General features: G+C 37.3%; 1 protein-coding gene across 1 annotated transcript in view; it reads left to right on the top strand.

Moving 5' to 3' along the window:
• The window catches only part of LOC117328171 (probable helicase senataxin), a 51,549-nt gene extending 36,749 nt beyond the window's left edge, over positions 1–14,800 (top strand). The window contains exons 16-22 of the mRNA XM_033885579.1: positions 913–1,020; positions 4,491–4,660; positions 7,442–7,531; positions 8,222–8,368; positions 10,212–10,316; positions 11,297–11,384; positions 12,535–14,800. Coding sequence (XP_033741470.1) covers positions 913–1,020; positions 4,491–4,660; positions 7,442–7,531; positions 8,222–8,368; positions 10,212–10,316; positions 11,297–11,384; positions 12,535–12,660 — 834 coding nt within the window. The 3' untranslated portion in view covers positions 12,661–14,800. The remainder of the gene's footprint in view (positions 1–912; positions 1,021–4,490; positions 4,661–7,441; positions 7,532–8,221; positions 8,369–10,211; positions 10,317–11,296; positions 11,385–12,534) is intronic.
• The last annotated feature ends 732 nt before the right edge of the window (positions 14,801–15,532 follow it).

Below are 15,532 nucleotides of genomic sequence, written 5' to 3'. Positions count from 1 at the left end.
TACTGTTGTAACACTAGGGTACCAGGCCAGTAGTGAACCTAACTCTACTGTTGTTACACTAGGGTACCAGGCCAGTAGTGAACCTAACTCTACTGTTGTTACACTAGGGTACCAGGTCAGTAGTGTACCTAACTCTACTGTTGTGACACTAGGGTACCAGACCAGTGGTGTACCTAACTCTACTGTTGTGACACTAGGGTACCAGGTCAGTAGTGTACCTAACTCTACTGTTGTGACACTAGGGTACCACTGTACAAACAGTACCAGCACCATTTGACTTTGTAGATTTATCAAGGCGTCATTGTTTCTAAAATCATGGTATGCAGACGAATCAGATAGTTCATTGCTGAGAAAACTTTCACAAATCCCTGTTTCCATGACGGCTTAAATATTATATTCTGACTGATAGAATGCACAATAAAAGATGTCCAGCTTGCTTGCAATATATTTGGAAAAAAAAGAACAGGTCCAGAGTTTAGTTCAGTATTGGCACAGAGTAATAGGGATACACATGATGTACTGCGAGTAAAGTGTTTCACTGGAGTATAGTCAGAGTACATTTCATTTGTCGAGTTTCTGTCAGATGTGGGTACAGTTTACAGATAGAGATTCTAATGTGTACTTTCAACCCACAATGAGATGGGATGTAAGCTCCTTCTTAGATGATCTAGCCTATGTGAAATCATATCTCAATATCACAAAACACATCAGAGCAACATAACATGCTACCCAAGTATCAATGTTGTTCCAACCAAACCTGGAATATAGCTAGTTGCTTTGTAGTATGGACATCTCAATGCTAAACCTCGGTGGGAAAACTACTGAAATTTAAGTGAATTTTGGAGTTTGCTTAAAACTTTCTATTCTGACAAGGTGGGACAGGGGTAAAATTGTATGTAATTGTACTTGCAGGCCTCACAAGGTACAGAGTTAGACTGTCTTGTACCACTACAGTATGGCACTAGTAAGCTGATTATGGTGGGCGATCCAGAACAACTGTCCCCAACTGTCCTTTCTAAGGTCTGTATACATGTGTCCTGTAATGAAAAGTCACAAAAGCGAGACTATATGCCAATTGATAGCACCGAAGGTTTCAATTTTCACTTTCTGTGTTTTGTGTTGAGATGAAATACTGTAATTTATATGTCAAACTCTAACCAGACTTCATATACATCATACAGTGGACATTTCAACAAAATCTTAATGTGAAAGTATATCATTTAGAATTTATGGTCCAATAGAATTAGGGGTGCTGGAAGTCTGGTCTTTAAAGTTTTGTTTAGCTTCATTTCTCAAAGAAATATTAGTGTTATTTTGAACTTTCAACATAGTTGATATCAAATGAAAATGTTATATTTTGGTAATTTTGATAACTAGGGATTTTTCCATTGCAATGTGTTTTAAAATGCATTAATATTTATAAAAATAGACAGACATATATAAGGTACTCCCATACTATCACTGTATTAACATATACAAGGTTACTCCCCCATACTATCACTGTATTAACATATACAAGGTTACTCCCCCATACTATCACTGTATTAACATATACAAGGTTACTCCCCCATACTATCACTGTATTAACATATACAAGGTTACTCCCCCATACTATCACTGTATTAACATATACAAGGTTACTCCCCTATACTATCACTGTATTAACATATACAAGGTTACTCCCCCATACTATCACTGTATTAACATATACAAGGTTACTCCCCCATACTATCACTGTATTAACATATACAAGGTTACTCCCCCATACTATCACTGTATTAACATATACAAGGTTACTCCCCCATACTATCACTGTATTAACATATACAAGGTGTCCCCATACTATCACTGTATTAACATATACAAGGTTACTCCCCCATACTATCACTGTATTAACATATACAAGGTTACTCCCCCATACTATCACTGTATTAACATATACAAGGTGTCCCCATACTATCACTGTATTAACATATACAAGGTTACTCCCCCATACTATCACTGTATTAACATATACAAGGTGTCCCCATACTATCACTGTATTAACATATACAAGGTTACTCCCCCATACTATCACTGTATTAACATATACAAGGTTACTCCCCCATACTATCACTGTATTAACATATACAAGGTTACTCCCCCATACTATCACTGTATTAACATATACAAGGTGTCCCCATACTATCACTGTATTAACATATACAAGGATACTCCCATACTATCACTGTATTAACATATACAAGGTTACTCCCCCATACTATCACTGTATTAACATATACAAGGTTACTCCCCCATACTATCACTGTATTAACATATACAAGGTTACTCCCCCATACTATCACTGTATTAACATATACAAGGTTACTCCCCCATACTATCACTGTATTAACATATACAAGGTTACTCCCCATACTATCACTGTATTAACATATACAAGGTTACTCCCATACTATCACTGTATTAACATATACAAGGTTACTCCCTCATACTATCACTGTATTAACATATACAAGGTTACTCCCCCATACTATCACTGTATTAACATATACAAGGTGTCCCTATACTATCACTGTATTAACATATACAAGGTTACTCCCCCATACTATCACTGTATTAACATATACAAGGTTACTCCCCCATACTATCACTGTATTAACATATACAAGGTTACTCCCCCATACTATCACTGTATTAACATATACAAGGTTACTCCCATACTATCACTGTATTAACATATACAAGGTTACTCCCCCATACTATCACTGTATTAACATATACAAGGTTACTCCCCCATACTATCACTGTATTAACATATACAAGGTTACTCCCCTATACTATCACTGTATTAACATATACAAGGTTACTCCCCTATACTATCACTGTATTAACATATACAAGGTTACTCCCCCATACTATCACTGTATTAACATATACAAGGTTACTCCCCCATACTATCACTGTATTAACATATACAAGGTTACTCCCCATACTATCACTGTATTAACATATACAAGGTTACTCCCATACTATCACTGTATTAACATATACAATGTGTCCCCATACTATCACTGTATTAACATATACAAGGTTACTCCCCCCATACTATCACTGTATTAACATATACAAGGTTACTCCCCCATACTATCACTGTATTAACATATACAAGGTTACTCCCCCCATACTATCACTGTATTAACATATACGAGGTTACTCCCATACTATCACTGTATTAACATATACAAGGTTACTCCCTCATACTATCACTGTATTAACATATACAAGGTTACTCCCCCATACTATCACTGTATTAACATATACAAGGTGTCCCTATACTATCACTGTATTAACATATACAAGGTTACTCCCCCATACTATCACTGTATTAACATATACAAGGTGTCCCCATACTATCACTGTATTAACATATACAAGGTTACTCCCCCATACTATCACTGTATTAACATATACAAGGTGTCCCTATACTATCACTGTATTAACATATACAAGGTTACTCCCCCATACTATCACTGTATTAACATATACAAGGATACTCCCATACTATCACTGTATTAACATATACAAGGTTACTCCCCCATACTATCACTGTATTAACATATACAAGGTTACTCCCCCATACTATCACTGTATTAACATATACAAGGTTACTCCCCCATACTATCACTGTATTAACATATACAAGGTTACTCCCCCATACTATCACTGTATTAACATATACAAGGTTACTCCCCCATACTATCACTGTATTAACATATACAAGGTTACTCCCATACTATCACTGTATTAACATATACAAGGTTACTCCCCCATACTATCACTGTATTAACATATACAAGGTTACTCCCCCATACTATCACTGTATTAACATATACAAGGTGTCCCCATACTATCACTGTATTAACATATACAAGGTTACTCCCCCATACTATCACTGTATTAACATATACAAGGTTACTCCCCCATACTATCTCTGTATTAACATATACAAGGTTACTCCCCCATACTATCACTGTATTAACATATACAAGGTTACTCCCCCATACTATCACTGTATTAACATATACAAGGTTACTCCCCCATACTATCACTGTATTAACATATACAAGGTTACTCCCCCATACTATCACTGTATTAACATATACAAGGTTACTCCCCCATACTATCACTGTATTAACATATACAAGGATACTCCCATACTATCACTGTATTAACATATACAAGGTTACTCCCCCATACTATCACTGTATTAACATATACAAGGTACACTGTTAACTTTGAGGTTTTAATTGTTTGGTTACTGAGAAATAATGAGAGATTGTTTAAAACAATATGTCAACAAAGCCAAGACAAGTGAGGCATATAATAACACTTAGTTGGTAGTTGGGTTACTTTCTGATTGACTAGAAGTCTACAATACCAAGGATTGTATACTAAAGATGTCAATTCTATGTTTGTGTGTTTCTGTACAGAAAGCAGAAGAGAAGTGTTTTGGCCAGTCTATGTTTGAACGGATGTATGGGTACTATAAATACAAAGACAGTAGTCCAGTCATACTTCTGGACACACAGTACCGTATGAACCCAGAGATTGCAGCCTTCCCCAGTCAGTATGTGTATGGAGGCAGTCTTCTCTCAGACAAGTAAGATGTGGCCTATAATTATTGCAGTCTTCCCAGACAAATTTGATGTAGTTGATCTTTCAATCTGACTGGGAGACAACTCATACAACTAATGATTAAAAATTTTGGGACAATCAAATTATATATATGTACATGTACATATGTACATGTACATCAAATGATTTGGGCCCAGAATCATGTGATGTGGTGCCCTAGCTGTAGTAGTCCGATGGTCAGTCCATCTGTCTGTCTGTTTTTCTCTGAATGATGGGCTATTCCAATCACCAGTATTGTCCATTATCACTCCCTTTGTCCATCTATAAACAATCCCTGTTATCACCAGAAAGTTCTTGATTTTCATTTTGAGACTGATCAGAAAACAAAATGGTTGACAGGGGAGCAATTTCAATTTTTACAGTTGAAGTTTTTTTATCCCTATTTCTCTGAAGGGTTTGGGATGGATCTTTCTAAAATTCCATCTGTAGGTTGCCCTTGGTCCCTAGTTATTCATGTGCATTTTAAGTTTATTATTGTTTTTGCTCAGAAAGTTATTCTTGGATCTTTCTTGAATTTCATATTAATTAAGTTTCTCTTTTATAAATGGAAGCAATTATCCTTATTTCTCAAGAGAGGTCTTGATGAATATTTCAGATTTTATCTGTAGATTACCTTTGTTTTCAAATGATTCTGAAGAAAGTGCTTGGAAAACTTTTCAGGCATGAAGGTCAAAGGTCAAGATCACTGAATAAAGAACAAGACAGTAGCCATACTGTTAAAAAGACTTATCTCACAAACTGCTCGACCGATTTAGTTCACCATCAAATATGATGTGGTTTCATAGCGTAAAAAAGTATAGCATCGTACTATGATTATAGTTATATGCTCATACATCGTATTTGGAACGTAGAAGCAGTTATTCAGTATCAATGTAACTCAATTTAAGCTTAAGCTTAGATATTTATATGTAACAAGACCTTTCTGACATGTCAGTACTCTATAAATAATAGTAATAATAATATATAATGGTATAGTAATATAATGACATGTTAATACTGTAGGTGTGTGATGGAGGGGGCCACAACTTCCCATTCTGTGTAATATAATGACATGTTAATACTGTAGGTGTGTGATGGAGGGGGACCACAACTTCCCATTCTGTGTAATATAATGACATGTTAATACTGTAGGTGTGTGATGGAGGGGGACCACAACTTCCCATTCTATGTAATATAATGACATGTTAATACTGTAGGTGTGTGATGGAGGGGGTCACAACTTCCCATTCTGTGTAATATAATGACATGTTAATACTGTAGGTGTGTGATGGAGGGGGACCACAACTTCCCATTCTGTGTAATATAATGACATGTTAATACTGTAGGTGTGTGATGGAGGGGGTCACAACTTCCCATTCTGTGTAATATAATGACATGTTAATACTGTAGGTGTGTGATGGAGGGGGACCACAACTTCCCATTCTATGTAATATAATGACATGTTAATACTGTAGGTGTGTGATGGAGGGGGACCACAACTTCCCATTCTGTGTAATATAATGACATGTTAATACTGTAGGTGTGTGATGGAGGGGGTCACAACTTCCCATTCTGTGTAATATAATGACATGTTAATACTGTAGGTGTGTGATGGATTGGGCCACAACTTCCCATTCTGTGTAATATAATGACATGTTAATACTGTAGGTGTGTGATGGAGGGAGCCACAACTTCCCATTCTGTGTAATATAATGACAGTGTTAATACTGTAGGTGTGTGATGGAGGGGGTCACAACTTCCCATTCTATGTAATATAATGACATGTTAATACTGTAGGTGTGTGATGGAGGGGGACCACAACTTCCCATTCTGTGTAATATAATGACATGTTAATACTGTAGGTGTGTGATGGAGGGGGACCACAACTTCCCATTCTGTGTAATATAATGACATGTTATTACTGTAGGTGTGTGATGGAGGGGGACCACAACTTCCCATTCTGTGTAATATAATGACATGTTAATTACTGTAGGTGTGTGATGGAGGGGGACCACAACTTCCCATTCTATGTAATATAATGACATGTTAATACTGTAGGTGTGTGATGGAGCGGGCCACAACTTCCAATTCTGTGTAATATAATGACATGTTAATACTGTAGGTGTGTGATGGAGGGGGACCACAACTTCCCATTCTGTGTAATATAATGACATGTTAATACTGTAGGTGTGTGATGGAGGGGGACCACAACTTCCCATTCTGTGTAATATAATGACATGTTAATACTGTAGGTGTGTGATGGAGGGGGACCACAACTTCCCATTCTATGTAATATAATGACATGTTAATACTGTAGGTGTGTGATGGAGGGGACCACAACTTCCCATTCTGTGTAATATAATGACATGTTAATACTGTAGGTGTGTGATGGAGCGGGCCACAACTTCCCATTCTGTGTAATATAATGACATGTTATTACTGTAGGTGTGTGATGGAGGGGGACCACAACTTCCCATTCTGTGTAATATAATGACATGTTAATACTGTAGGTGTGTGATGGAGCGGGCCACAACTTCCCATTCTATGTAATATAATGACATGTTAATACTGTAGGTGTGTGATGGAGGGGGCCACAACTTCCCATTCTGTGTAATATAATGACATGTTAATACTGTAGGTGTGTGATGGAGGGGGTCACAACTTCCCATTCTGTGTAATATATTGACATGTTAATACTGTAGGTGTGTGATGGAGGGGGACCACAACTTCCCATTCTATGTAATATAATGACATGTTAATGCTGTAGGTGTGTGATGGAGCGGGGCAACAACTTCCCATTGAAACCCTATTTGGTGTTTAACATTGATGAAGGTCAGGAACAGAGCTCACAGGCTGGGTAAGAAAAAGTCACATTGAAATGTCAAATCTGAATTTGAACCCCAGGTAAATAAGGTGTTACTGAAATGTCAAAACTGAGGTGGAATGCTGGTAAATAAGGTTTTACTGAAATGTCAAAACTGAGGTGGAATGCTGGTAATAGGTTTTACTGAATTGTAAAAACAGAGGTGGAACCTCTGCAGGTAAATAACGTTTTACTGAAATGTCAAAACAGAACCGCTGGTAAATAATGTTTTACTGAAATGCCCAAACTGATAGAGAATTGAGTAGGGGAAATATAGAAAAAATCTTTAAAATCTTTCTTCTTTAAGAATGATAGGATTCGGTCCAAATTTGGTTTAAAACATTGATAGGAGAAATATCTGAAAAATTGGAAAAAAAATTGTAATATAACTTGCCTGTCTACAGCATAGGAATACAATAATCTGGCTGACAAATTTGTGGTTGCTATTTTTAAAGGTCAGTAAAAAAAAAAGTTAAAAAATTTAGCATTTGTTGATATATCACTGGGATTCCCGCTGTGATTAACAAACTTAAGTCTCTGGTAAAACGTGCTAGACTCATTTTGAAGATGTTTCATGATTGGGAGGGGCATTTATATAATTTCAATTTCTGTACTGGAAAGAGGAGGGGTGCTAATTACAGTAAATATGGTAGTCCATAAATATCAGATATTATTTTGTTATAGGTCCATAAAGAATGAAGCCGAGGCTCGGTTTGTTGCAATTTTGTGCCAGCACATCATACGTCACACAGACATCCCGCAGACGGACATTGGGATCATTTCACCGTATCAGAGGCAGAAGTCCTTGCTGGTTGAGTACTTAAAGCAGAGGTAGGTTCCCTCCTTCTGATGAGTAAAGATTCTATTTGCTTTGTGATTAACTTTGTGATGTGGGTAAAGATTAGAGGATATTGGAAAGGGAGAGACTAGGTAATAGAATCTTTCACTCCTTTTGATGAAAAGGGGTGAATGATTATTTTTCTCTTACCCTGTTTTCCAATCGAACTGTGAACCAAATCCAAATGTATGTAAACAACAACACGAGGACGGCGGATGACATGTGATAAGGCTGCAGCAGACGCATTTTACACCTTATGATATTGATTTCATACAAAATATAGTTCCGGTTAGCTTGTCGAAAAGAACACCAAACACTCAGTTAACTCTGATAATTATACCCCCCGCAACGAAGTTAGGGGGGTATACTGGAATCAGGTTGTCCGTCCGTCCGTCCGTCCGTCTATAGACACAACGATGTACCGGCTACTCCTCCTAAACTACTGATCTGATTTCAAAGAAACTTCATGACAATAATCCTTATACATTGTAGATGTGCGTAATCTATATCACGTTGTAATTTTTTGGTTACCATGGTAACCAGGGCACAAAACTTAGTTTTTTGGGCGAGTTTGTAGATGCAACGATGTACCAGCTACTCCTCCTAAACTACTTTTCCGATTTCAACAAAACTTCATGGCAATAACCCTTATACATTGTAGATGTGTGTAATCTATATCACGTCGTAATTTTTTGAATAAATTCCATTCACACTTTACTTTTCTCATAACCTTCTTTGTTATAAATTGATCAATTGAAAAGATTTTCTCATGTGAAATCATTTCATAATGTCATGTACAACAATTTATTCATAATATAGATAAAAAAAGAATTAGGGTAACCAAGAAAACTGAATACGACTAAGTGAAATTTAACTGTATATCTCGTTTATTGTATAAATGAACACATAGTAACAATGGGGGTTGCAGGAGCGGGGGGTATGAGTTGGCCCTCTGGAAGACAATTCTAGTTAATACTTATTTTAATTTCTTTTGTGAATAATACTGATATTTAGCATTCAAACGTTCCGGGTCAGGTCATAGTGACGTCACCCTATCAAGAACAAGAGCACATTCAAAGAGCATGTGTAGCTTGTCTTTTCCCTAGGGTGTGATAAGAAAATCTCACCCCGGTAAAACTGCCAATATCCCTGTCCATGGTAAGAGAATAATAGAATCTTTCCCTGTCTTGGAGGTGTGATAAAGAAATCTCAACCCGAGGGGGAATTCATGAGCGTCTAACCCGAGGCTTTCCGAAGGTTAGACATTCATGAATTTCCCGAGGGTGGAGATTCCCCTGTCACACTCCCTAGGTAGGGAATGATTATTTTTCTCCCACAACTTCAAATAATTGCATATCAAATTGGTGGTCAAGGTATGTTTGTAAACAAATGCACATGGTCGGCGCATGAATATCCTCATTTGAAGAAGTATCCATCACAACCCCCAAAAAAGCATCCCAATATTATTACACAAGAAAACATTGGTCTAAAATTAATTCACAATATCTATTAAAAAGACACTGAAATAAGGTATCTGTGCAGTTCTGATATTAACATCAGTACATCTTGTCATTACATAAAATTCTGTGTCTCATACGCATATTTAACATTAAATAACAGCGCGGGAACTATTAGTGACGACACTCATAAAGTACTTCCGGTTCAGAAGGTTAGCGCGTGCAATCTGTCATACCCTAGGGGTTCACAGAAAAAACGCTCGCGTCTAAAACTGGAGACAAACCTGTGAACTGTGGGAGAAGGCAATGTCATCATGGAATCTACTAGATTTGATTTGACAGGAATTAAATAAATAAATGTACAAAATTTGTTCTTCAGCAAAATGACTAGCATTGAAGTAGGCACAGTGGACGGATTCCAAGGCAGGGAAAAAGAGGTCATCATCATGTCCTGTGTCAGGGCCAGTAGTTCTGGGGGCATCGGGTATGTATCAAGGTCAAAGATTACTAGTAATGGGTATATACCAAGGTCAAAGATTACTAGTATTGTGTCCTGTGTCAGGGCCAGTAGTTCTGGGGACATCGGGTATGTATAAATGTAAAGGATTACTAGTATCATGTCCTGTGTCGGGGCCAGTTGTTCTGGGGGTGTCAAGTATGTATCGGTGTCGATGGTTATTAGTATTATGTCCCATTTCATCTACATATTATCTTACATTCTACCATGTTTGCTATGCAACGCCAGTTTTGATTGGTTTAAAACCATGTATTATTTTCCAATAATACACACTGGTTCCAATAATACACGCTCGTGCCATTAACACACGCTTGTGAGTCACGGCTGTTACAATTTCATATATATCTAATATTCACACACTTCATATAAGGTTACCATAGCCGAGTGGGCTAATGGGTTAGTCTTTCATTAAATTTTTATCACGACGCGAGTTCGAATCCTATGGAGGCCCCCCCTTTTTCTTTTTTTTTTAATCTTTTTTTTTTAATTTTCAAAATCAATGCCATATGATAGATGCTCTTGATCGTAAAACTGTAGTGCCTGTAAAGAAATGTATATTTCATCAGTAAATAATGCAATACTCAAGAAATAAATAACAAGGTTTTCCTGGGGTTTCTTTGCTGTTTTCTATTAGAAAGAGGTCGATCTCAGAACTAAACAGTACATGGTAGAATAGAAATAATCAACTTTGACTCGTGTATTGTTGCAGGATATACAACTCGGACATTTTGCAATTTTAATTAACAACTCAGGCCTGCGGCCTTCGTTATTAATTTAATTGCAAAATATCCTCGTCCTCGTATATCCTGCAACAATACACGAATCATCGTTAATTATTTCTTAAATAAATTATTTAATCTTCCATAAGCAGCAATATACTCCAATACCCGGTTAGTTTAATCAGTTGACTAAACTTTATCTTACATGTGACCTTTTCCTCTTTACAGATTTGTTGGCAATAGGAAAAGGATGAATGTAGCATTGACAAGGGCAAGGTCAGCCATGTATGTGGTGGGAAATCTCAGATCCCTCGAGGTAAGCTCACCATATTGATGTATAGACTTATATTCATGTTTAAATCTGACACAAGAAAGGAATAGAAATTCCTTATTTTCAAAATTTTGTGACAATGATCAGAAGAACACAGAGTTGTGGCTATACAGAGTTGTGACTGATGAAGTGATTTAGCTTCAAAGGTCAAAGGTCAAAGTCTCTGTAGCTATAAATAGAACAAAGTTTCTGTACATTAACTTGAGTTTCCTGGGGTCAATGAAATGCAAACATCCTACAGTGCTTCCTTACTGAAATTGCTTGCTTAGGATTGCTTTTCAGCTTCAAAGGTTAAAGGTCAAGTAAGTTTCTGTATGAAAACTCAGTTTCCTTCGGGTTAATCACATACATGTTGAGGTACTTTTATGAAGACAATAAGGGAATTTCATTGTGGTTTTATGGGAATTTGACCTAAAATAGGGAATTTTTCCAGAATTATTTAATTAGCAACATTTTTGAAAATTTAAATTTCTGTTACATAGTTTCTTAGTCTTTTATTTTGATGGTTTTTTCATCGATAAAATGGCTTCTAGAAAAAAATAATACAATGTAATGCCAAATTTAATCTAGATGCTGATTAATGCAAGTTGAAGTTCTTTTTTTCCCTACCTCTCTATTGTTAATTTTGATTCAGAAAAAATCCAAATGGATTTATTAATTGTTAATTTCATTTTGTAAAAAGAAAATAAAACAATGCAAGGATTACCGTATTTATTCTAATAAATGCCCTGGGGGCTTGCAATTTTCCAAAACATTGTAAAACTAATTATAAGTGACAACAAAAGTTGTCCTGTCCAAAACGCATTTGGACTCGCACAACTAAATAACTTATACTTATAACTTATAATGCTGTTATTGTATAGGTTTATTGGCATATAAGAACACACGGGTACTCGAAAGACAGTAACTCTGACATTTACAGTGCACTCGGGAACCCCCAACTGGGGAATTTCCACCTTTTTTCACCTCGAATCATACGTCATTCTATTTTCAGTAGGAGTGTATATTTTTGATTTTCCAAATCTCAAGACCCTACTCTTTATTTTTGTATATTTAGTCGTGTGAGTCCTATTTGTCAGCCATCCTGGGAACAGTTCTAGTTTATATTGAAAATATCTCAATTTTTTTATTACAGAGGCCTAAACAGGACTGGCAGGTCCTGATAAGCGATGCGAAGAAGCGCAGTGTTATCATAGAGTGTGGCAGTCAGACAAACTACTCAACTACTGTAAAGGCCTGTTTTAAACGATTTCCAACTTGAACTGTAGAGATCCACTAGAACATTTCCTCAAACTGACATGCTTTACAAGGCACAAAACTAACAAGAGAAGGTCTGTTTAGACAATCCATGAAGAGCTGTAATGGAATAATCCACCAGCATGACATGTGGACGTGTACCGAGACAATCCACCAACCGGACATGTGGATATTTAATGGACAAATCCACAAACCTCACTAGAGATGTACATGAGACAATCTACATACCGAACATGTGGACGTGTACTGACCCAATCTACCAACCGTACATGTGGACATGTACCAAGACAATCCGCCAACTGGACATGTGGATGTTTAATGGGAAAATCCACCGACCTCATGTGGAGGTGCTCTGGGATAATCCACTAACTTGACATATGAAGGTGTGCAGAGATAATCCACCAACCTGACATGTGGACGTGTACTAAGACAATCTACCAACCAGATATGTGGAGGTGTGCTGGAACAGTCCACTAACAGCACATATGGATGTGTGGGGGGATAATCCACCAACTTTATCTGTGGACGTGTACCGAGACAATCCACCAACCTGACATGTGGAGGTGTACTGGGACAGTCCACTAACAGCACATATGGATGTGTGGGGGGATAATCCACCAACTTAACCTGTGGACGTGTACCGAGACAATCTACCAACCAGACATGTGGAGGTGTACTGGGACAGTCCACTAACAGCACATATGGATGTGTGGGGGGATAATCCACCACACTGACATGTGTAGGCATACATAGATGATCCACCAACATCACTTGTGGAAGTGTTCTGGGTCAATCCACCAACCCAACATATGGATGTATACTGGGTCAGTCAACCAACATCACATTTGAAGGTGTGCAGGAATAATCCACCAGCCTGATATGTGGAGTTGTGTGGGGATAATCCACCAGCCTGATATGTGGAGTTGTGTGGGGATAATCCACCAGCCTGATGATATGTGGAGTTGTGTGGGGATAATCCACCAACCTGATATGTGGTGTGCTGGGATAATCCACTAACCTGACATGTGGACAATCTACCAACTTGTGGAGTTGTATGGGGATAATCCATTAATCTGATATGTGGAGGTGTACTGTAATAATCTACCAACTTGACATGTGGAGTTGTGCTGGAACAATCCACTAACCAGATATGTGGAGGTGCACTGGGACAATCCACCAACCTGACATGTGGAGTTGTGCTGGGATAATCCACTAACCAGATATGTGGAGGTGCACTGGGACAATCCACCAACCTGACATGTGGATTTGTGCTGGGATAATCCACTAACCAGATATGTGGAGGTGCACTGGGACAATCCACCAACCTGATGTGTGGATTTGTGCTGGGATAATCCACTAACCAGATATGTGTAGATATGTAGGTATAATCCACTAACCAGATATGTGGAGGTGTGCAAAGATAATCCACTGAACTGACATAGATATGAATTATATGAACTGTAAATACAGTGCTTATGTGTTCACAATTAGTCTGGTGTATTAACTATGGCTATTATCCATCATGAGAAGTGATTCTCGAAATTTGCATAATGCTGCACAAAAAAGTATGATGTGTACATTCGGTGATATTGAATCCTTAACAAGGTTTTCTTTTATATTTACCAGAGTAAAGGACATTCAATACGACTTTGACCTATGTTATGAAATATTGTCTGTGATATTTGTGTATAAGTTTGTGATTTTAATATAAATCTTGATAGTAGTGTAAGGATGTGTGAGTTATATGCAAAATATGTAAGTTGTATGATAGTAATCAGGCTGTATATGTTATAGGGATGTGATATAATCATAAATACATCAACAGTCCTCCGGTAACTCTTGTTTTAGTGTAATGTCTAACTCTGCTTTGTTTGTAATGGTACAATATAGATCTTAGAAAGACTTCAAGTTGGTAGTGACATAGGGTTTACTACAATGGCAAAGTTGGTTCTACTACTTGAAAGTTCTTTTGGGTCAACCAGTGAGACTCACCGTTCATATATTTATTATATACATCATATCTTATACAATAATGATATTAACAACCACTTCTCTGGAACTGCGCTGCATGCAATGTATGACATTTATATTTTAGTGGTGACATCCCTAGGTGACTGGGATTCAAATTTATACGAATGATTGGACTTGTTTCTGTGTTATATCTTTGAAGCAGTTGAGATTCCCACCCCATAAGCAAATACAGTATTGTAAGACATCAACAAATACAGCTATTAACAAATTGATCGTGAACATTATTTTGAAGTTTACTCAAATCAACCAGGTGAGCAATACAATACATGGCCTCTTGTTTAGCTTGCTTTCCTGATTGGGCAAGTGTGTTATGCTGTGGTACAGCATCCATCCATCCAGCATCAGCTTTTCCATTTGAGCAATTTCTTCTCAACAAGGAGCCGCAAAGCTTGGCTTTATCCCCTGCGCCCTGCAGTTGGTATGAAAACCCAAATACATGTATATATCAAGCTCAAAGTAAGAGTTATTAAGGAAAAAGTAATTTTGTATTTTTGATTAAGTCTCCATGGTGACAGAAAAAATACCGAAATTGGAAGGTCCGTAATAGCAAAAGGCACAACTAGGGCACTAGTCGGATATATACAGAAAGTTTCAAGGAGCTGCGTTGAACAGTTATGGAGTTATAGCCCGGAAACAAAAGGAAACAGTAATTTGGTATTTTTGACTAAGTTTCCAGGGCGACAGAAAAAATACCGAAAATGGAAGGTCCGCAATAGCAAAAGGCACAACTAGGGCACTAGTCGGATATATACAGAAAGTTTCAAAGGAGCTGCGTTGAATGGTTATGGAGTTATAGCCCGGAAACAAAAGGAAACAGTAATTTAGTATTTTTGACTAAGTTTCCA

Source organism: Pecten maximus, chromosome 5 (genome assembly GCF_902652985.1).
Source record: "Pecten maximus chromosome 5, xPecMax1.1, whole genome shotgun sequence".
Taxonomy (NCBI): Eukaryota; Metazoa; Mollusca; class Bivalvia; order Pectinida; family Pectinidae; genus Pecten; species Pecten maximus.
This window is presented reverse-complemented; position numbering and strand designations above follow the sequence as displayed.